The 22,003-nt window shown below is 37.8% G+C and overlaps 2 protein-coding genes across 2 annotated transcripts; one reads left to right on the top strand and one right to left on the bottom strand.

Moving 5' to 3' along the window:
• The first annotated feature begins 4,995 nt into the window (after nt 1–4,995).
• cldn2 (claudin 2) lies at nt 4,996–7,500 on the top strand. The gene is made up of 2 exons (XM_033978670.2): nt 4,996–5,276; nt 6,595–7,500. The coding sequence occupies exon 2, from the start codon at nt 6,603–6,605 to the stop codon at nt 7,419–7,421; it is 819 nt and encodes a 272-aa protein (XP_033834561.1). The 5' UTR covers nt 4,996–5,276; nt 6,595–6,602; the 3' UTR covers nt 7,422–7,500.
• Nucleotides 7,501–8,806: 1,306 nt separating this feature from the next.
• rbm41 (RNA binding motif protein 41) lies at nt 8,807–20,417 on the bottom strand. Its single transcript, XM_033978470.2, has 7 exons — nt 20,371–20,417; nt 19,246–19,362; nt 16,730–16,928; nt 15,653–15,857; nt 11,128–11,537; nt 10,038–10,182; nt 8,807–9,511 (listed from the first exon to the last, which is right to left on the bottom strand). Exons 1-7 carry the CDS (start codon nt 20,376–20,378, stop codon nt 9,384–9,386), a joined length of 1,212 nt encoding a protein of 403 aa, XP_033834361.1. The 5' UTR covers nt 20,379–20,417; the 3' UTR covers nt 8,807–9,383.
• Between the last annotated feature and the right edge of the window lie 1,586 nt (nt 20,418–22,003).

Raw genomic sequence — 22,003 nt, 5'->3', positions numbered from 1 at the left:
GTATCATATTTATCTTGCTGTTGTGGCAATAATTGATGTTTGCTGATACCTATATTAAGCTTTTAGACTAAATTTATGTTATGGTTGTAAAGTTCACAGTAACTTATCACTTTTGTAAAAATAATAATAATAATTTATTTAGAGTCCATAATGCAATCAGTGATGAGATGTTTTTAATTTGTGTGTGAGTGAGACTGTAGACATTAGCCTGCAGTGAGAGAAGTGTGCCCTGAAGGAGGCAGAAATTCACACCTTCAAAAAAAAAGCATGGCGTGAGAAGAGCTACACAGAGCTGAGGTCAGAGTCTGGGCGAGATCTGGACTCTCAGCTCAGGAAAAGATATAACTAACAAGTTGCAATTGCTGCTACTATTTCAGTTTCATGTTCTCTACACATGACAAATCAAGTTTCCATAGGGTTTTCTAATAACTCTTGGCAACCCTGTAGTTTAAATTCTGAAATGTTCTGAAATGGATGTTATATCTGTATTAGTTGAGCAGTTCATATCCAGTCACCTCTCAAATATTGCGTTTAAAATGTGCATTTGAAAAAAAAAAAAGTGCAATTTTAAATTCTTATTGCAATAATACAAAACAGTAATATATCAAATGAAATATATATGTGACCATGTGCAGCTCTTCTGTGTGGAGTTTGCATGTTCTCCCTGTGTTCTCCCTTTCCTCTTGATGTTCTACTTTGGTTCTTCGATCTTCTTAATATGTCATTCTCCAGTGCTTTTGACTTTAATGGCTAAATAATAGCTCATGACTGCTGGTTCAAGGCCAGTTCGTGCATTACTCCTGACAACAACGTGCCGAGGGAAACCTAAACTTGTTCCCATAATCGCAGAGTTTGACGTGTGCACTGAGACACTCGGGTGAGTTGCGGCGTAACACAGCTGCTCTCAGGAGCCAGGTCTGAAGCTGAAATGAACTCACAAGCCGTGACGAACATTACACCTCCAGCATTCACACCTAGTCCATCCCTCAATAGCACCATAATGTCATTTTTTCATGAATTGATTTTCATGAACTCATACCATTAAAAACATCAATGCATTTACACATTTTTTTACCCACAAAAAACATTCATGCAGACTTCAGGGACATAGCAAAGTATTCATGGGTTTCAGTCACACATAATTTGATTTCTCAAACCAACATGTGCTGTCCTACCTCTAAGCCGCAATCCATAACTCAAAGAAAAAATCCAACCTTACCAATTGCACTATTTTATTCCAAGTTAACACACCTGACACATTCTCTATATAACTCCCATATTACTTCAGATACCAACCCAAATAGATTTGTTTGGTTTGATATGACATAATTGTTTTAGAATTTTCAGAAAGAATTTTAACTGATCCAGACTAATCTTGTGTGCATGTGAACATTGCCCCTTTTGTAGCATTATCAGAGGAAAATAGCAAATAATCTCATTAAAAGTGATTACACAGCTCAAGTTCGCATTTAGTGGTTAGGAATATGAAGCAAGTGCACTGTTTCAGTGGATACGCCTGCCACCTGGTGAGTGCTATATTATATATTTTGTGATCAACATGTAGAAAGTCAGAAGTGATGAAATATTAGAAAATGCCTTTATTTCTTTTAGCAACAAAGGTTAATACTTTGTGATAGCATCTTTAGTAGTGTATAATGTCTGTATCGTCAGTCGTCCAAGTAGGTTTCATAGCAAAAAAAATTCTATTCTATGAAGATGTTACTCTCCGAGTTGCTTCTTCAGGTTTGGTCACTTGCTGGTGGGACACTGTCTTGAGACATTAGTGTGGGACATTGGCAAGCCACACTCACTTGGATGACTCACTCTAACTTTTGTCCAGTTGACAGAATTCAATTCTCTTTTGCTATCTATTAGTAGTATAATATATCACAAATACTCAATACCCTTTAATCAAACAAAATTTTAGAGGTGGATTAAGAAATCCATTAATTAAAAATAGCTATTCATTTTTGTCAATACCATCTACTGCTGTGTGAAATGAGAGTAAAAGTCCATTTATAGAAGGTGTTTATGGCAGATTGCTGTTTATTCCAATGTAATGGTTGTTTTGTCCCGCTCTGACTCACAGGCTCCATTAAAGAGTTTAAACTAAACCTGTAATGACACCCTACTCCACACTGACTTATAACTGTGCCATAGGGCCAGTAATATTTGGTGATTTCCTTCACATTTGTATTTTATGTTCTTCCAACCTCTTTGTTGTTGTTAATCCACTTTTGGACATGCTATCAATATTGTATGATACATCACACAAAATAAAAAGTAAAGGCCTCTTATGTGAAACAAAGTGATAGCAGAGGGTGTGAGGACCCTAGATGGCACATTGAAGACACTGAAGAGAGAAGCAGATTAAATCAGGCTAAAAACTACAAAAGCTACAAGCATTGATACTGGTTAGCTTAGGGATGTTAATATGTGCAAACAAGCCTTGGCAAGTTCCCAAAAGGTGGATGTGCAGGAAAAGTGTTCTTTGATGGTAATGCTTGGTTTGATTTCCATTATATTTTATGCATGCAAAACTGGCTATACTAGAAATCTGATGTTCATAAACAGGCTGTATGAAATCGCTAACCTCTTAAACATCTCAAACCTGTAGCATCCAGACATGCAAAACCTATGAACCATGGAGAAGAATGGACAAATATAGAAGCATCAAGTAGTACTAGTTGTTCACGGGTACGAGAGACGAGATAAAAGGGATCCTTAAAATGGTCCCGGGCAGAGCCTTTATCGACTTGAAACGCCATCCTGAAAGCCTCCTTCTGTAGTTCTCCATTATGGTGATAGGCTCTTGGTCTCTTTGTGGTGGATGATCATGCTTCTCCCAGTAGCAGTTATTATTGGACGATACTACTACAGTCACCTTGTAACACACAGGCCCTTAAAGCACTATTTGAGCAACGACATGGCTGACATTGAGGGGTCTTACATAAAGTCCCCAGGGTTATGTTTGTGTGGGGCAAAAGCAAACAGGAAAGTTGTGGTGTCTTGTTGCAGCCAAACAACAATCCCAGAAGGTGTTGGAGCTGAAGAGGATGTCCCTGGACCACAAATACTGTTGTCATAGCATTGGCCTGTTGCTGGGTCTTTGCATCAACTTGTGGATACACAAAATCTTCCTGGGACCTTCTGCGTGCAGGCCAGCCACTCAGCTATACACACGCCCTGGGTTTTGCTACATTGCCATCGATCTTTATGGAGGTCTTGGCTTCGGAGTTTCTGCTGGAGCATATTTTTTACAGTTTACAGAGTGCATGGGCATCGTGATGGAATCAGAGAAAGTCTTTCTCCAAATCTGACTTCAGATAGTTTCACTTTTAATAAGACAAAAAATATGTTGATAGTTGATACTGTCAGGACAGTATTGCCGTACAACGCTCTCCAAATCTTGAGAAAGGCTTTGTCAGGACTACTTTAGCTGGAGGATTTTACCTATGGTGGATGCTTTGGGTTAGCTTTTTGTGTTGTAGTTTGTGCCTAGTTTTATCCAAGACTGACACTTTATTTACATTTGAATATACATATATATTTAACATGGATGGAAATAATAAATAACTAGTTCATATTTTATTTTGATTATTATATATATATATATTTTTTTTTAATTATAACGATAATGAGATTTTATAACTTGCAATCCATCAGAAATATGCTAACATTTGCCAGTAAATATCCTGGTTGAAGTTCAAGTATTGTAAGCTACTGTCAGCACAAAACTGCAGAATAGTACTTTATTGTGTTTTAAAGATCACTCCTGTATATTTTCTTTTCTTCTTTTTAATCAGCCTTTTGCAGCCTTTTAAATTACATTTTTAATTGTATTATTGCTGGTTTCAGATGACATTACAACATTCTATTGGCCAATAATATTTAATATAGGGGACAATTATGAATATTGTTGGAATGCTGATTTTTGTTGAATAATAGTGAGTTATAGACAAGTTTAATCAGTAATGGAAATGACCAAGTTCTATATTTATGAATTTAACTTTTAGATATTTTACAGGAGATTATATTGATATCAAAAGGGAAAAATGGTTCTGCCCCGAGAGTATGGCATCATCAGATTCTAAAACCACCAATATATAGACTTTATAATATACTAAATTTGTATTTCCTCAAAACAATCATTTCAAGATTATCGATATTGAGATATCTCCCACCACTACATGTGACAAAACACTTCTACAACTATTATTACACATCATGAAAAGATAGACTGCCAGTCAAAAGTTTGGACACACTTTTTCAAATGTTTTTCTTCTTTTTTGATTATTTGCATTGTAGATTCTCACTGAACTCATGAACTCAAATCTATGGATGGACACACACAGAAGGTAGCAAACAAAACATAAACTCAGTAACTCAAAACTTAGAACATAGGGAAAAATACCACCCTTTGCTTTGAACCCTCGTTTGTACTTTTGGCATTTCTTGACTCTGACAAGGTAAAGCTGTGAAGTGAAAACCATTTTTGGAGACGACACCAAGAAGCTCAATGAGAGAAGGCCATGGGTTTGCAGTGCTATCACAAAGAGTGGCTACTTTGAGGATTTGAAAATAAAATCAGAAAAATATTTAGTTGAGCCGTTTAACTTTTTTCTTTACTACATAATTATGTATATCCTGCATTATATATTTGATGTCTTATGTATGTATAAAATGTAGAAAGTAGTAAACATAAAGAAAAACAAAACATTGAATTAGATGATGTGTCCAAACTTGTGACCGGTAGTGTACGTTCAAAAAACATGCATTACAAAAGTGCTCACAAACACTTCTCACTTCAAATGAATGCACCACTATTAGTAAGTTGTGAACATTAACTTGTGCCTCATTGATTTTCTCTTCCAGCCCCGTACACTGATCTAACCTTGATGGCTTTTCTGTTTTATGAAGAAGCAAAGGTCTGTTTTTTTGGCTCATTCAGCAATGATTAACAAGGACAAAATAACGGGAGGTTTGAATGCAGATTCCAGATAAGGCTTTCATCTCACTCTGAAAATATTGGGAGTCAAAAATATAGGCCTGCCTGGAAGCTGCAAAGTGGTGGTTTGCCATAAGCCGAGGGAGTGGACGGATTTACAAAAAGAGCAACCTGATCTGAACCAACAAGGCATTTTCAAAGGATGCGGATAACGGAGTGAGAAGAGAGGAGGAGGACTTGATTTATTTTTTGGAAACATTTAAAAAAGTGAACCAAGGGGCTTAACAACTAGGCAAGTTCCAGAGACAAGAATTTGCTCAAATTTAAGGTAGTGTATCTACAGACATATGCTTTTCTTTTGTGTAATTAATATATTTAAACAACAAAAATGTGAATGATGCATGCAGTGATTTATTATATTATTTTACCATTTCGTAGCATATTCCTACTGCGCTCAAGTAAAAATAATCATAATCATATTGCACTAGTTTACAAAAATACTAGTCTATATGAAAACAATTATGGAAAGACTTATGTATGCTGCACTTGTTTCTTTATAGTCTGTAAGCACTTGTTTTGTATCACTTACATCTTTTTATTCTAATTGAACAATGACATTAAGTACGAATAATCATAATTGTGATTTTGGGACATTTATGACAAGAGAGTATATATTTGTAAAGCAGCTCACCCAAGACTTGTCCAAACTAACAGAGCTGTTGGCTCTATGACTCATTTTTGCGGCCCAGTGCACCAGTTTGGTAGTTTTTAGGTCCTTTCACCTTCATAGTTCATTAGAGATGGCAATTCCAGGGTTGAAATTATCTAAATGATTCTGGAGAAGATGTATGGAGTTTAATCCTCTGGTCACCTGGGGATCCTTTTGAGCAACTTTAAAAAAAACAAAAAAAACAAATATTTCTGAACCTTCGAAGGTCACCATTTTTAAATGTCCATAAAGTCCACAAAGATTCATATTTTTTCTTGTTTTTTCTACTCGCATAAACCTCTCCTATTCAAAACACAGTGATGCACCTTTTTTTCACCATGATTTATTGATATATACTAGGCTCTAATAAATTTAGCTCAAGTTTCTCTCTTTTAACTGTGAAAATATCAATTTAATTTTTTTAATTTTTTTTTTTTTAATGTTTTATGGCAAAATCTATAATCTAAAAAAAACCCATCAACTATATAAATCTGAGTAGGAACAGATGAAGAGATCTGAGCTTTGAAAGTAGAAAAAAAAAAATTAATCTATGTGAAGTTTATGGCCATTTAAAAGTGGGGACCCTCGAGGATCCTCAAGTTGACAAATGTGACCTTGAAGGTGACCAGAGGGTGAAAAACACAGTAGAGCACTATATTATTATATTGCATCCTATATTACCACATGCCATCACAAAAAGATGTGTGTCTGTAGGACGAACTCAGCCTAAATAAGCAGTTTGTGTGAAGGAAACTAAATACACCTGAAGGTATGTCTTTGATGAGAAAACAACATAACTTATAGATCAGAAAGTAGCGTAATATGGGCCCTTTAAGGCATCATGATAATTCCATAATATTACTACTTTTACTGTGATGGAAACTGTAGTGTTAAATTATGTGATTTAAAAAAACAGTTATCTCTTGTTTTTCCACAGCTGCAGCAATGGCATCCATGGCCCTGGAGTTGATGGGGTTCTTTTTAGGTTTACTGGGAACACTGGGAACTATGGTGGCCACAGTTCTTCCGTACTGGCAGATCTCAGCTTACATCGGGTCCAACATTGTGACTGCAGTGGCTAACATGCGTGGCCTTTGGATGGAGTGCGTCTACCAGAGCACTGGAGCCTTTCAGTGTGACACGTACAACTCCATGCTGGCTTTACCTGCTGACCTGCAAGCATCACGAGCGCTAATGGTCATTTCTCTAGTGCTTTCTATTTTCGCTGTTGCTATATCCTCGGTGGGAATGCAGTGTACGGTTTGTTTGGATGGAGCTGGCACAGTAAAAAGTCGTGTGGCAGGAACTGGAGGTGGACTGTTCCTAGCATCAGGATTTTTAGCACTTATTCCAGTAGCGTGGACAACTCATGAAGTTGTCCAAACATTTTACCAACCCAGTGTACCGCAAAGTATGAAATTTGAGATTGGAGAATGCCTTTACGTTGGATTAGCTTCAGCACTAGTTACAATGCTAGGTGGCGCTTTGCTGTCTGCGTCTTGCTGTGAAGATCAAAATGGAAGAGGAAGAAGGAACGGCCCAGGCTATCCCTATCCTGTGGGGGGCGCTATGACGGGAACAGGAACCAGAATGACTTCTCAAACTTACAGAAATCCTGCTTCGCAACAAGGAGGGCCAAACCCAAGCAGAGGGCAGACGTTGCAGGCATTGGTGAGAAGCGCAAGTGAAAGTTCTCAATCAACCAATCACAACACGCATCGAAGCAAGAAAAACACAGGTTATGACATCACAGGATATGTTTAAGCCATGGAGAGCCAACAAGATGGAGGTCCACAAGATCTGAAATGGTGATGTCAAACTTTAGATTAAAATAAAGGTGTTCAATATTATATTATATAAGTGGAAAGTGCTTTCCTGGCCAGTGGTTCCAGGCAAGAACTGAAAAGAAAATCTCTCTCTCTCCTCTTATAAAGACTGAAATAAGTAGTGCTTCTGTGAATTCAAAAGAAGGAATCTTGACTAGTGAACACTTCTGGTACGGCATTTAAGAAATGCAGCAAATTCTTGATAAAGACTTTGAGTTAAGAAGAATGTTTTTTTAATTGTTTTTCATATCCAAAAATGTCTTAGCTCAGTAGCTTTGGTGTAATAAGGACATACATCTTAACTAGTCAAAACAAATGATGATGAAGTGGCCCAATGAAACATTTTTATATTATTATTAAATTATTATATTAAATTAAATATAAATAAAAAATACATTAAATAAATATAATAAATTCAATTATTATTAAATACATAGACTTAAAAAGTCTATGTATTAAAGTAGTGTACTCCAAACCATTTCAATTAATTTTTCTTCTTGTGAAGTTTCAAATGTGTCAAATCAAAGAACATAAAATAAATAAGGCGTGATTTTTTATATTTTTTATTTTTAATTATAGAACAGTCAATATTCCTATATCTTTTGGTCTGATGTATGTTTTTGTAGCCTTTTATATGTAAAGAATATTTTGTACATTAGCTTGAGGCCATTTGACAAAAATATTTCAAATTGTTGCACTGAAGCAATTTGTTTGTCACAATTCTGTACTGTTCTGAGGTTCTTTAGGCTTTAAGTTTACACAGATTTTGAGTTTTATTAATTTGCATTTCCAAGTTTAAGATGTTTTTGAGCTTGATTATGAATACTAAGTGCAGTTTAATCACAATTTAAATGTTATGTGCTTTTAAATAAATGCTCTTATCTTATCTAAACTTTATACTATCTGTTTTAACACCTAAACATGTTGTTTGCCTTTTATCCAGTCTACACAATTTTTAGATATTGTGGTAACATGTGGTATGCCTGCCACCAGAAAGCTTTTGCAGCTTGAAATAAACCCAAAAAAGAGACCATAAACCAGGTCTAATGTATAAATATGTGGAATATTTAAGGTATTATCCAGCTGCATGAAGGCAAGCAGGTGATGACACCCGCCGAGTTACATCTCAGATCTAGGGAGAGGCAAGCCAGCATACAGAATGCAAGTAAATTGCATTTTTTTGAATTCCACTGTCTTTTTAACTGTCCCTCAGTCTGTGGGATTTGACTGTGGTGATTGCAATGCATCATGAGAAAATGAGAAAACCATGACCCAGAGCAAACATTGACCAGTGGGACAAACAGAGAAGGGCAAACAAATCAATACATGTTTAAATAAAAACCTTTAATGAAAACGTGAGAGCGACACTGAACTGAAACTGATAATGTTCTGGCTCAATGGTTGGTCAAAACTGGGAGCTTATTTGAAGGTGGGAGATAACACCAAAAATTGTTTGCTGTTGTTTTTGTTATACACCATAATTTCCTTTTGCATATCCTCAAAAATCATTGATATGACCAAGAGAGGAAACTAATGAATTGGGAATATTGGAGATACTTGGAGAAATAGCCATTTCTCCAAAATAGGAGTGTACTCATATTGCTCCTCAGCAAGACACTTGGCACACTGACTATAGACACTGTACTGGTTGTAGGGTTGTCTGGTTTTGCCACATTCTCCACGTAACTGGTCTGTTGTGGAATTCAAACTAATAAAGAAAAAGCAAAATAATAGGTATGGCTGGATGATTTGGACACTTATGACTTGGTAAGGTACACTAACTTTTCTGGTAAAATACCTGCTTGTATTGGGGTACAGGTCCTTTAAATCAACATAAACATCCAAGCTGTTACACACTGTGGGTTTCCATGGTTAAATAGTCCATTCATGTCTATTGTTTTCAGCTCCTTTCTTGATTCTGCTGTTGAGCTGAATCGTGTTTCTCACGTCCAAACTCCACGACCAGCGGTTTCCCCAGTAATCGGTATCCATGGAGTAGATTGAGGGCCTTTTGTGCCGTTTCAACATCTGCACAATAAAATCGTAAAAGTGTTTTAAATTAAGAACATTACACCTACACCACCCATGACAAAATGAGAATTGTTTAAGAAGTTTACAATGAAAGCAATGTTTGTATTGTTTCTTTGAATATATCATATTATGTTAATACAGTCATAGTATCTTTTTTGTCTTGTACTTAATAATAATATATAGATCATTATTTTCAATGGAGTTAATTGCAAACTGCAATATTGATTAAAAACTGCTTAATATTAGAAATATGTCCACTGACTTCCTGTTAAAAACAGGAAATGCCAAAGCACTTCATAGCATTTCACCGTACCTAGTTATAGATTCTCATTTACATGTTTTTATTTGTGGAAAATATTATACAAAATTTTTGGATCCTATGACTAATAATCTAATGTAATGTCATTTTTTTAAATAATCACAAGAGGATGGAGATAGGATGTGGGGGAAAACTGAAATTTTCTGAGCACTCAAGCCCCCAAAGCAGGACAATACGTCTGTCTCCTTTGTCTTCAGCACTGACCTGACAGAGTGATGAAGGCCTGTCCCTTTAAGCGTCCTGTCAGGAGTTTGTAAACTATGGCCCCTCCGTGCTGCTCAAACCGGGAGAACAGTGCCACCAGCTGGGCCACAGTCGTCTGTGCAGCCAAGTTCTTCACACACAGCACCTTCAGCAGAGACAAGAATACTTACAACTGCACTGTAGTTTAGAAGCATTGCATAATACCTTTTCAATAAAGAATGATGGGTAGAGTAGCTAAAAAGTGTACAGCAGTAAGTATTGCTGTATCATAAACATAAAACATAACTAAATGCAAGTAAAAGTATGCAGTTTTAATACAACATTAGGAAGTACCGGTACTAGTATTTTTTCACAAGAGTAAATTATAAAAATGTAAATGTAATTACTACTAAGAGAGGGCAGTATTGACAAAAACACATTTCTTTTTATAAATGTCTACTACCCCAATAACAATGTTGAGGCAATAGTAGGACAAGAATTGTGCTCAAGCATGTCCGTCAACGTCATGGTTGACTAGACCTGTCACGATAACAAATTTTGAAGTATGATATATTGCTGAAGAAAATAGACAATGAACTATAATACTAAAACTTAATTTATGCCACAATAACCCTTAAGTAGAAGTATCCCCCCAAAATTATTCTATGATATGGTTAAAAAACACAAATGGCAATAAATAAATAGCACAATGAAACACGTTAAACACATAGTTAATTTATATCTATAATGAATCATAGATGTTATTTATTTAACCTTCCACAGCTTAAATCTAATCATAGAACATGAACTAGTAGTAATAAAAAGTACCCATGATAAATATTGACCCCTAAAAATGATTGTTTCATTTGACGTATGAACGATAATTCGATATAGTATCGTAACAGGCCTATAGTTGAAGTTCAGGTATTGCTAGTAGCTCCCTTTAAAATGGTTATTATTAATGATACACAAAATTTTCTACAATAAACAACAAACATCTCTGTAGTTTGTACATTTTTGTTATAGCGTGTGCATAATTGAACAGATGGCACTTTACGGTCTCAGCATCACTTATAAATTGTAAAATATACCATCAGTTGCACTGAGTTACCTTGGAGGGTTTTCCAGGTTGGTAATTCCTAAATCTGGGAATGCTTTGTATCGTTTCAGCCAATTCTCGATTTGATAAAATTTCTTCTTCTGAAATATCCTTGACATCTCCTCTGACTGTGACCGGGACATGTGACCCTCCTCGGAGGCTACTGATTGGCTGTTTCAGATCAATCTCCGTCACTGGAGCCAATTGGAGCTGTTCTTCTTCTCGGGGCTTTTCTGATTGGCTAGTTTGTTCCTCTTTTCCGGACTCGGACTCTGACTGGTCAGTTTCAGTCTGTTCCTTTAGTTTTTGTTGTTTTTTGTTTTGTTTCAAAGCTGTTAATCGGTCTTCTTCCAAAACTTCCCTGTAAACTGAGTCTATAGTGGAGCTCGATGTCGACATCTGCTGGACAGTATCTGTAAAATCTTAAAAAAAAAAAAAAAAGAAAATAATTGTGATGACAGTACACTTTTTTAAGCATATTAAAAGAAACACTGGAAAAAAAAATAGATGAAAATATGTATGAAACCAAGACAGTGATCACAATGCATTTCCAAACATGTCTGTGTGGGTTGGCAAATTTAATGGCATGTATTTTAGACTAAATATTTTGTTGTTTGCCATAGAAATTTCCTATATAGATTATGCTGAAAGTCTTGAGCCGTCATTCAAATTTATCTTTTGGTTCTATTGTAATAGCAGTCATTGCTCAACCACATACATTTAATAAAAAAAAAAAAACTGTTATGTTCGTTATAAATTTTCTAAATACAGTAGCCAGCTAGTTCCAATGAGAGGGACAGTCAGCTCGACCATTTCCGGCGTAATGTACTTCTGCTTTTAGAAAGGTACATCTTTGTGCGTCAGTGCTAATGCTAATGGTCATTTCCTGGGTATGTTAATTAGGCTTTAAAAAGAGACCTTGCTAATCTTTCATTTTCAACTGGTACAGTTCTCATACTCTATGTAGATGACATTCTCATTGCCACTCCTATTGAACAGGACATCCTCACTGCGACACACTCCATTCTCAGTAGATCGGCCAAGAGGGGGCACAAAGCTAGCAAATGAAAATTGCAATGTGGAAGGCAGAGGGTTGTATTTCTTGGTAGATCAATCTCAGGTTCTTCTCTGACCACCTGCTAATTTCATTCAATATCAACCTGTGTTTCAAAAAATCCAACCCACCTCGCACTATACAGTTCCGTAATATCAAGGACATTAACCCGGACCATTTCTCATCACTCATCAATAACCTCCCCAGTGCTGAAGGCCTTTCTACAACAGATGAGTTTCTTACACACTACAACACACACCTCCACCACATACTCAACACCATAGCCCCACTCAAAACTCGGTCCGTTTCATTCACTCACTCTGCACCCTGGTACACCCCCGCCCTCAGACACCTCAAAACACAAGGCCGCAGACTGGAGAGACTGTACAGGAAAACTGGACTCACCATACACAAAGACATGTTCATCTCACACATCCTCCATTACAAACAATCCATATCCACAGCAAGATCCACATACTACTCAAATTTAATCAGTTCACATGAAGGAAACTCAAAAACACTATTCTCACTCCTCTCACAGATCACAAAACCCCCGGACTCATTTCCACCTCACCTCTATTCCTCAGAATTTTGCAATAACCTGGCTGCTTTCTTCACCACCAAAATTCAACTGATTCATCAGCAACTCAACCCCTCTGTTTCAAACCCACCTGTTTCATCTTCCGCTTCCCCAATGCACCTGCTTTCTTCTTTCACCCTGCCCTCTGTCACCCAAATCTCTACTTTCATTTGGAACTCCAAATCCTCCACCTGTCAACTAGACCCTCTCCCTACTGTCCTCATCAAAACCTCCATCCCTGCACTGTCCCCCCTCATAACTGAAATCATTCACTCTTCTCTCACCTCCGGTACTGTTCCCTCCACCCTCAAAACTGCTGCCGTCACTCCGATACTCAAAAAACCCGGTTGTGATCCCTCTGACCTCAATAACTTTCGTCCCATTTCAAACCTACCCTTCATTTCCAAACTCCTTGAGAAAACAGTTGCTGCCCACCTCCACACTCATCTTTCCTCCAATAACATCTACGAACAATTTCAATCTGGCTTCCGTCCCCTCCATAGCACTGAAACTGCCCTTTTGAAAATCACAAACGACCTCCTCCTCTCTGCTGACTCTGGTTCACTCTCCATCCTCCTCCTGCTAGATCTCAGTGCAGCATTTGACACCATTTCACACTCCATCCTCCTTGACAGACTTTCCTCCATTGGTGTCTCTGGTACTCCCCTCTCCTGGTTCCACTCCTACCTCTCAGATCGCTCTCAGTTTATTCAGCTCAAGTCATTCACCTCACACCCCTTCCCATCAGGTGTTCCTCAGGGTTCTGTCCTCGGTCCTCTGCTCTTTCTAATCTATCTTCTCCCCCTTGGTTCCATCTTTAGAAAACACCACATTCACTTTCACTGTTACGCGGATGACACCCAGCTCTACATTTCCAGTAAACCCAACTCTACACTTCCACCCTCCTCCGTGACAGACTGCCTCACAGAATTACAAACCTGGTTCACCTCAAACTTCCTCAAACTTAACGGCAATAAAACAGAACTCTTACTCGTCGGCACCAAATCCACCCTAAGCAAAATAAATCCTTTTTCCATATCCATTGATGGCTCCTCTATCTCCCCCTCCCCTCAGGTAAAGAGTCTGGGTGTCATCCTCGACAGCACACTTTCCTTCACCTCCCATATCAACAACATCACCCGGTCCGCCTACTTCCACCTCAGAAACATCCACCGCCTCCGTCCCTCACTCACCCCACACACCACCGCCATCCTTATCCATAGCCTGGTCACTTCCCGTATTGATTATTGCAATTCTCTTCTGTTCGGACTCCCACAGAAATCACTCCATAAACTCCAACTGGTCCAAAACTCAGCTGCCTGCATTATCACACACACACCCTCCCATCACCACATCACACCTGTCCTGCAACAGCTCCACTGGCTCCCCATCACGCACCGCATACACTACAAAATCATACTCCTCACATACAAAGCTCTCCACAACCTGGCCCCTCCATACCTGTCTGACCTCATTCACATCTCCACACCCGCCCGCTCCCTCCGCTCCTCCTCTTCCCTGCACCTCACTGTCCCTCCTGCCCATCTTGTCACTATGGGGAGCAGAGCCTTCAGCTGCTCTGCTCCCCAGCTCTGGAACTCCCTCCCCCATGACCTCCGCAACACACACTCACTCCCACACTTCAAATCTAAACTCAAAACTCATCTGTTTAGAAAGGCCTTCTCATCCTGACCACTCTGAGCACAACTGCTCTGTCTTTTAATCTATATTTGTTTTTAAATGTATTTTTAATCATTTTACATTGTTCTAATTGTATTGTGTATGTATGTATGTACGGCGACCTTGAGAGCCTTGAAAGGAGCCTAACAAATAAAATGTAAAATGTATTAGGTTCTTCTTCCTCAGTTTCAAACCAACACCGTTCTACCATTCTCTACCACCCAAAACCTAAGTCACATATATTTTAAGGTTTAACAGGCTTCAGTAAAAAATATTTCCCTGAATGTGAACCACACAGCACCACTGAGAGCTCTAGTAACTGCTCAACTAAAATGGAATACTCAAGCAAAGGAAGCATTTATTTCCCTGAAAGAGCAGATGGCATATTCATGTGATGTGGCTGTTCCAGACTACACATTACCTTTTTACTTAGATGTTTCTGAACAATACGGGGTTGGCAATGCTGTGCTTTTTCAGAAAAAGGACATCCACCATGTACACAAAATGTTGCAGCTATATCTATGGCAGTAACTAAAACAGCTCACAAAGTGAAATGTCATCCTCTAGTCATACGTAACCAACATGGAGGGACAGCCAGCTTACAATCTGTAGCATTTACACTCTCAGGGCGACCTACAGAGAAAATCAAACAAATACTGGATCATCCAAATATTACATTTGAAGGCACAACCATCAATATGGCAAATGACTTAGGGACAACTGTGCAGACACAGCACAACTTGACATGACTCTAGTACTGACACTGCAGACCCAAGATCTAAAGTACAGGGTTAGCAGTTTTTTTGCAGACAGAATATTTTTGTTTTTTGTAGAGAAAATTATGGTACTTCAAAAATAGCAGAGTTTGATTTGATTTTCTAATTGAGCCTATTCAAATTACAATTTCAATTTGATTCTTAATCTTGCAGCCGTAATGAGAAATATGGAAAAAAATATCAATTTGTATTCTCACAAGAGGTCTTCAGTCAAGAGTTAGTCGCACTCAACTTTTTTGTTGAAACTCAAGCACCTAAACAGGACCATGAATGCTTGCATTGATCACAGGCTCCCAGAAATATGTTGCTCAAATCGATTTTGTATTTTTTTCTGGCTGTGTTTGCTAATGTGTGCATTGTGTCACCATGGTATCTGCAGGACATTCTCATCATAGTGTGGTGTTTCTACTAGTATCAATTCTTGTATGGATCTTTACAGCACGTTACCCCTATGGTAGAGTGCAGAGAGGAAGCCCTGGCGTTCATTGCCCTGGTACAGCGCCTGTTCGATCTCCATCTCGCGCCGTGTCAGGGCTCGGCTGCAGTTGAAGCGTTGGGGGCGGGACAGGAGCTCAGCGTGCGCCGCCATCTTATCCCTGATCGCCTGCAAACGCTGCTCTTTGGCACTGGGGTCCGCACACACTCCACGGGACTGACAGGGGAGAAGAATAGCAGAGTTTAGGATTTGTATGGGGATTGTGATTCTCAAATTGGGATTGGGATTTCTCACCAAGAAGTATTCTCACAAAATATATTTAGCTTTCTAAGTACCGCCAGGATTGAAAACTAAATCCAGTATAGAAACAGGGCTATAAGTTAAAATGCGTAACATTTTGGTTGGGGTATGCTATCTTCTTATCCATGTTATGGCTTTGATGCTTTTTCTGCAAATGTCCCACAGTATGGCATTAAACTTATCTGTGCTGCATTTTTTCAGTTACAGATGGACAGGTTTTTACCCTGAAAACATGCATTCATAAAGTTAGTAGGCTCCCTTCTCCACAGATCTAACCTGTAAAATGGTATCATCATCTGCTTGTCTCAATGGAGATCGACAACTTAAACTGTGGAGTGTTCGAGGCAAAGCGATAACATCTCCATGGAGACAACCAACAACAGAAGTTACATAATGCTCCTTAACAAAAATTAAAACATGCTAAATTAGGTCTAATTGAGTACTGACCAACAGATTAAAATGTGTGTAAATCTTGGTTGGGGTTCATATATAGCAGCAAAAGTGAAAGAACCGTAAAATTAATTCAAATTTAGTCCACGGTGAGTAGTAATAGTAGTAAGTAAGTAACTTTTAATTATAGAGCACTGTTCACAGAGCGCTAGATAAAATGCAGAGAGATTGTAAAATACAATACAATCAGAAAAAACAAATAACAGCACAGAGGGCAATTAAAACAGGTCAGCAAAGAAAGGCAAGTCTATACAGTGTCTTTAAATTAGTTTTAAATGACTCAACGGATCTTGCTGTTGTAAGCTCAAGAGGGAGTACATTCCAGTAAAGTCTTGTACCTTGTCTGTTTGTTGGAGGTCCCTGTTCTTCCACAGCTGGATCTCCTCCTCTGTTAGGCCCAGGTCTCTCAGCGAGCTGAGCTCCTTCTCCCCATCCTGAAGAGCCTGAAACTGGGACAGAGAGCGTACCCCAGCGGCCTGGTCTCCAAATGGACAGTAAAGGGCAGCGGGGGCGAAACACTGGCGCTTTGAGACACATCTACAAAACACAGGGATAAGAAGCAGTGTAACAAATGCCTTCTGATTCTATGATGTAAGGATGTCTCTTTTAAATGAGGCAGTTATAATAATGGGTAATAAAGGTACATTGTGTCATGCCAGACATAGTGTGCCAGAATACCTCACCTGCACGTTAATCATTCATACCGGAACATTTAATACCAGATCACATGACTGCATAAGGCTAAGAAAATTGGAATACACTCGAAGGAAAAGCAAAACTGGATACATCGGTGACACAATCGCAATTTAATAATCTGGTAACAAACTTTTATACACACACCTGCACCTGTTTTTAATGTTTTATATGGACTTTTATACTTGTTTGTTTTTCTGCTTGTGTTGTATTTTAAGCAGGGTGCCCAAGTGCTCTCATTGGGTTCCCTTGTATAAAGATAAATAAAATAAAAAATAAAATCTAACTTTCATGGTAAGAGGGCCCAGCACATGCTTGTCTCCATGGAGATGTTACCTGTTGCCTGAAATGATCCACAGCATGCCTTTAAACTTACCTCCTCAAAGAAAAGCAGGTGATCCCATCTATGGAGAGGTTACTCCACTCACAGAATGCAAGTTTTCCAAGCAATTGTGAGCAGTAAAAACACCTATCATTGTAACAAGATAGATGTTTAATGCTACACTAGGGAACATTCCAGACAAAGCAAGAATATCTCCATTGAGACACCAGAAATGTTGCCATTTATACATTTTCCCCAAACCATAACATGAGCAGTTCCGGCAACCCCTTTTTCAATGAAATACTAAAATAATATGCAAGTCCCAATCAATAAAAACATAAATATAGTTCAGTACCAAGTCTAATATCACGACTAAACCAATTTAAGAACTAAAACATGGGTAAACCAAAGTGACTGGAAAAATACTTGACCAAAAGTATCTAGCTTGTAGAGTTGTCAAAATTATCAAAATTGTTCAAATCTGATACTAATCAATATTAGAAATAATATTGCAACTAGATACTCATTGGAGCCAGTACTGATACTAAAAAGGTTACTTCAACAGGTCAGAAATGATCCTTCCCTGGATAGTTTTAGAATGATCTTGAGCGGTATCAGAACAAGTATAAGACACATAGACTATGGAACCTACATGGACGACTGAGGGATTACACAGATATAAGGCCACATGGTAACATGTTGAAAATGACATTCTGTAGTCTAAATAAAGAGTGTTTTTTTTTTTTTTTGTCATTGTGGTATTGTAATCAGTAAGTATTGAGTTTATTCCTTACTATCAAAATCGAGTTTGAAATTTTAGTAATGTAACGGCTTGGTTAGTTCATTGAAATTGGAAATATGAAGCTCTAATGCAAAATTGACAAAAAAGTCTACAAACCCACTAAAATACAACATTTTCAAATAATCTTACAACTGTAACAATTTAAAAAACCTGAATGGGCTTCATGATTGCAAGCAGGCAGTGCAAAGTACTTATTTAATTGTCTGTGTTTGTTGAAAGCCATTCTTCTAAATGTCTTCCCTAGCAGACCGTAATGGGAACAGGAGGCAATAAAAAGGTCAAGAGCCAACCATTACTGCTTAAATACTGCCCCCGTCTGGTTAAAAAAGGTTTTATAGTTCAACTGAGCATGGCTATAAAAACATAATGATGAGGTTTAGTCATCACTGTTTTCCTACAGCGCTAATACGAATCAGTCGAATTCAATAACTTAAAGCCATAGTGTGTAACGTTTTAGCCAACGAAATAGACTAAAAGAAAAGCATGATTTTCATTTTGGTTGTGTTTATTGCACGTTTGTAAAATGTGCTATATAAATGAAGAGGATTTGGATGAGTAGAGCTGGGTAGCTTGTTCAAGTGGTATTCCTCCACACTCTGCACCGTCCAATAAAACTACATCATGCATGTCTCCTCATTGTTTAATGTTTATTTCAACTGACAGCAATCACACCTTTGGATTTGAATAATGGCACCACTTTCTGAGGCTTTTATTTCATGTGTGTATAGGCCCATTAATTCCATATTAACCATAAACCACGTCCACAAATCTGCAATTTGAGAGTTAAACAGCAAATTTCACCATAGAATTCTGACCTGTCCGCCAGCTCAGGTTTAAACTATACGGATTTGAAAATGTTGTGATGTCACATGAAGTTAAAATCCTATTTCCTCATAGTTTTTATCGTCCATTTGCTGTGTGCCTAGTAACTTTCCACAGTGATCTCCATGGACCTGGCTGAAATGTTTTACAGTGAGGCTTTATACACACAACAACAATAAGAACAAAACCAAAAAATCCTATAGAACACTGATTACCGTTGAATGTCCACGTGTGTGTGCAGCTGTTGTACGAGGAGGCTGTGGAGCTGCCTCTGTCCCTCAGTCTCCTGCTCCTCAAACAGAGGCCCATCCTCACACTCAGGACGACTTATTCTGGGAACACAACACAAACAAATGCATGGAAAATTAAAGGAACTGCAAATATAGGTTTTACTGCTAACAAATGCTGATTTGGTCTTACAAAAACACTGGACATGATGGCCATGTTGTCTTTACATGTGTAAGTTATTTGTTATCATTTATTTTCATTCTCAAGATGATTACCCGATCAAAAAGCTGAATGAGCGTCATCTGAGTCTCTCGTTTGGCTCCCTTTGATCTGTATCATCACTAAATAAACACCAGAACCTGCAACCAATCATTAATCAGTGCTAGTGCAGCCCTTGCTGCTAAGTAGCCCAGTGTTTCTCAAGCACTTAAGCACTGTAGAGCTTACACTGCATTAAATATAGCCTATCTGCTTTAGGCTACTGCAGAGGAATTAAAGTTAGGTAATAATTTCTATCGTAAGATTTTCTCTTGTTCTCAACCATCAAACAAACAGTGAGACTGGACAGAAAGTTAGAACATCCGAAGAAGGAAGTGTAGCTGTTTTGTGAGGATTAGGCATTTTCCCTGTCCACACTCCATTTGCATACAGCGCATGTGACATCAATCAAAAAGTGGGACATTCTCTCAGAATCAGAAATGACAGAACAGAAAATATCACATTTAACGTTACCAGAGTGACCTCGTTATCACGTGTGATCAGAGTCAACACTGAACAAGCAACAAACTAAAGGCATAAAATGGCGTATTTAAATATTCCAAGCCTAGGTCTATTTACATTATAAGGAAATCCTCAACTCGATGCCCTAGATCAAAATATTACAAAAGCTGAAAAGACAAGTCATTTGTACGAGGACAATATGATTCTCATGTAACATTTATATTCCCATAGCAACAACGCTACGTTCCGTTCGTACGCAGGATTCACGAAACGACGTGCATCTGGTCCAGTAAGTAATATTTGGTAAAATGGGTTTCTAATATACCCTAATTTGGCTTTTTACACAGAATGTTAATGCAAAAACGCGAACATCTCAAACGACTTTTGTTTACCTTTTCATTTTCCGCCTCACGCATTTACTTCCGGTGTCGTGTGCGCATGGGCTCATGGGAAATGTAGTACAAACTTCTGTAGTCAATTTTTTGTAGTATGCAGGTAAATGGTCTTGAACAGGGGGCATTTGAGGATAAGGTTCTCCACTGGTGTATTTCCATATTTGCAGAGGAATACCAAGTCCACTTTGAATAAATTAACTTTAAATTCTGAAATTAGTATCCTTTGATTTACTGTGGTCTTGTACACTTGTACAACAATCTTAGTCCAAACATGCTGTCTGCATTTTTCTGTCTTGTGAAATATCTCTGGCCACACCTAGCTTTATTGGACAGGGCATAAGGTTTAAAAAGCAATCTCTATGATCACACTCTACCTGGCTCCAGTCACACCCTTTTGTTATTTTGTTTTGTTATTTTATTTAATTATAAGGCAGAAGGCGACTTTATGGCTGCAGTAAGCATTCATATTATAGCAAATGAAAAGAAAAAAAAACTGACATGAACGCTGACAAACTACAGAAGAAGTGAATGCACAGAATTAAAATAAATATATAACTTTAAACTTCTCAATCATTTGTGCTTGCAGTCTCAGCATTAAACTAAACAATATAAACTGTAACATTACAGTGTATAAGCTTTATATTTGGTGATAAAATAACAATACACCTTAAAATACACCTTATTAGGGCAAGATTGCGTCTATTTTTAACAAAGAGACTTGCTCAAAATTTGGATGGTCCAAGGCAAGCCGCTGAAATTTGGTACTCGTCTTTACATATATAATATGTCTTATATAAGGTGACTGACAATCAGGGTGAAAAAGTGACAAAACAACTTAAAATACTACTACTACTAGCTACTTTACTGTAACAGGCTACAGTAAACATGTTACTGTAATCTATCAGATTTTTTGTGATTGTACCTTTTGAGTAGATTTGTTTACTGCTTAAAATGTACTTGCTGGCTATAATTGAGTTGTCATTGTAATTGGGTATTTAAAATCATGAGTCACTGAGTCCCAATGTGTGTCCCACCTCAGTAATGGTTCCTTTCTATACCTACAAACATGCATTACTGCATTGCCTCTGACTGGCCAGAGCTCAGGGAATATACAGATTATGATTTCTCTAAATTCAAGTTTAAAAAGTTAATTTTAAGCTAAAAATAAAGATACTAAACTTCATTTAAGTAATTTAACTCATACTTTGTGTAGTTATTTTATCATATGCATATTTTACATTTACTGAAATACAATTTTAGCAGCAGTACAGTTTAATTATTACATAGTACATTTTAGCAAGTAACTGCACTTTTACAAACATCCAAATTTTCACTCATTCTACCACAGTTTACAATGAACATGATTATGTACTGACATCATCCCACAGCCCATTCTCTATTACATGTTTCAGATGGCATCATAATCAAGAGGTCTACAGAGGGGGACGAATGTCATCTGCAGATTGAATACACACAGATTTTGGATTTGCCTTTGATACTTTGATACTTATTTGATACTCATATGGCTCCAATTCCAATATGACGTCATTCAATAACCGTTATAAGCAAAACAATGAGGATGGCTCCATGTCAGTATAGATGACCACTGGAAGTATAATTTAACTACACT

Source organism: Periophthalmus magnuspinnatus, chromosome 14 (assembly GCF_009829125.3).
Source record: "Periophthalmus magnuspinnatus isolate fPerMag1 chromosome 14, fPerMag1.2.pri, whole genome shotgun sequence".
Lineage (NCBI taxonomy): Eukaryota > Metazoa > Chordata > Actinopteri > Gobiiformes > Gobiidae > Periophthalmus > Periophthalmus magnuspinnatus.
Note: the sequence above shows the minus strand (reverse complement) of the source record. Positions and strands in the feature narration are given on the sequence as shown.

What these genes read in the sequence shown, in the direction of transcription:
- cldn2 (XM_033978670.2), top strand. Translation starts at nt 6,603, where the DNA reads ATGGCATCCATGGCCCTGGAGTTGATGGGGTTCTTTTTAGGTTTACTG.
- rbm41 (XM_033978470.2), bottom strand. An exon ending in ACCTCCAACAAACAGACAAG is followed by an intron (nt 15,858 to 16,729) that starts GTACAAGACTTT and finishes CTCCCCTGTCAG; the next exon opens with TCCCGTGGAGTGTGTGCGGA. An exon ending in CTCTGCACTCTACCATAGGG is followed by an intron (nt 11,538 to 15,652) that starts GTAACGTGCTGT and finishes TTTTTTTTTAAG; the next exon opens with ATTTTACAGATACTGTCCAG.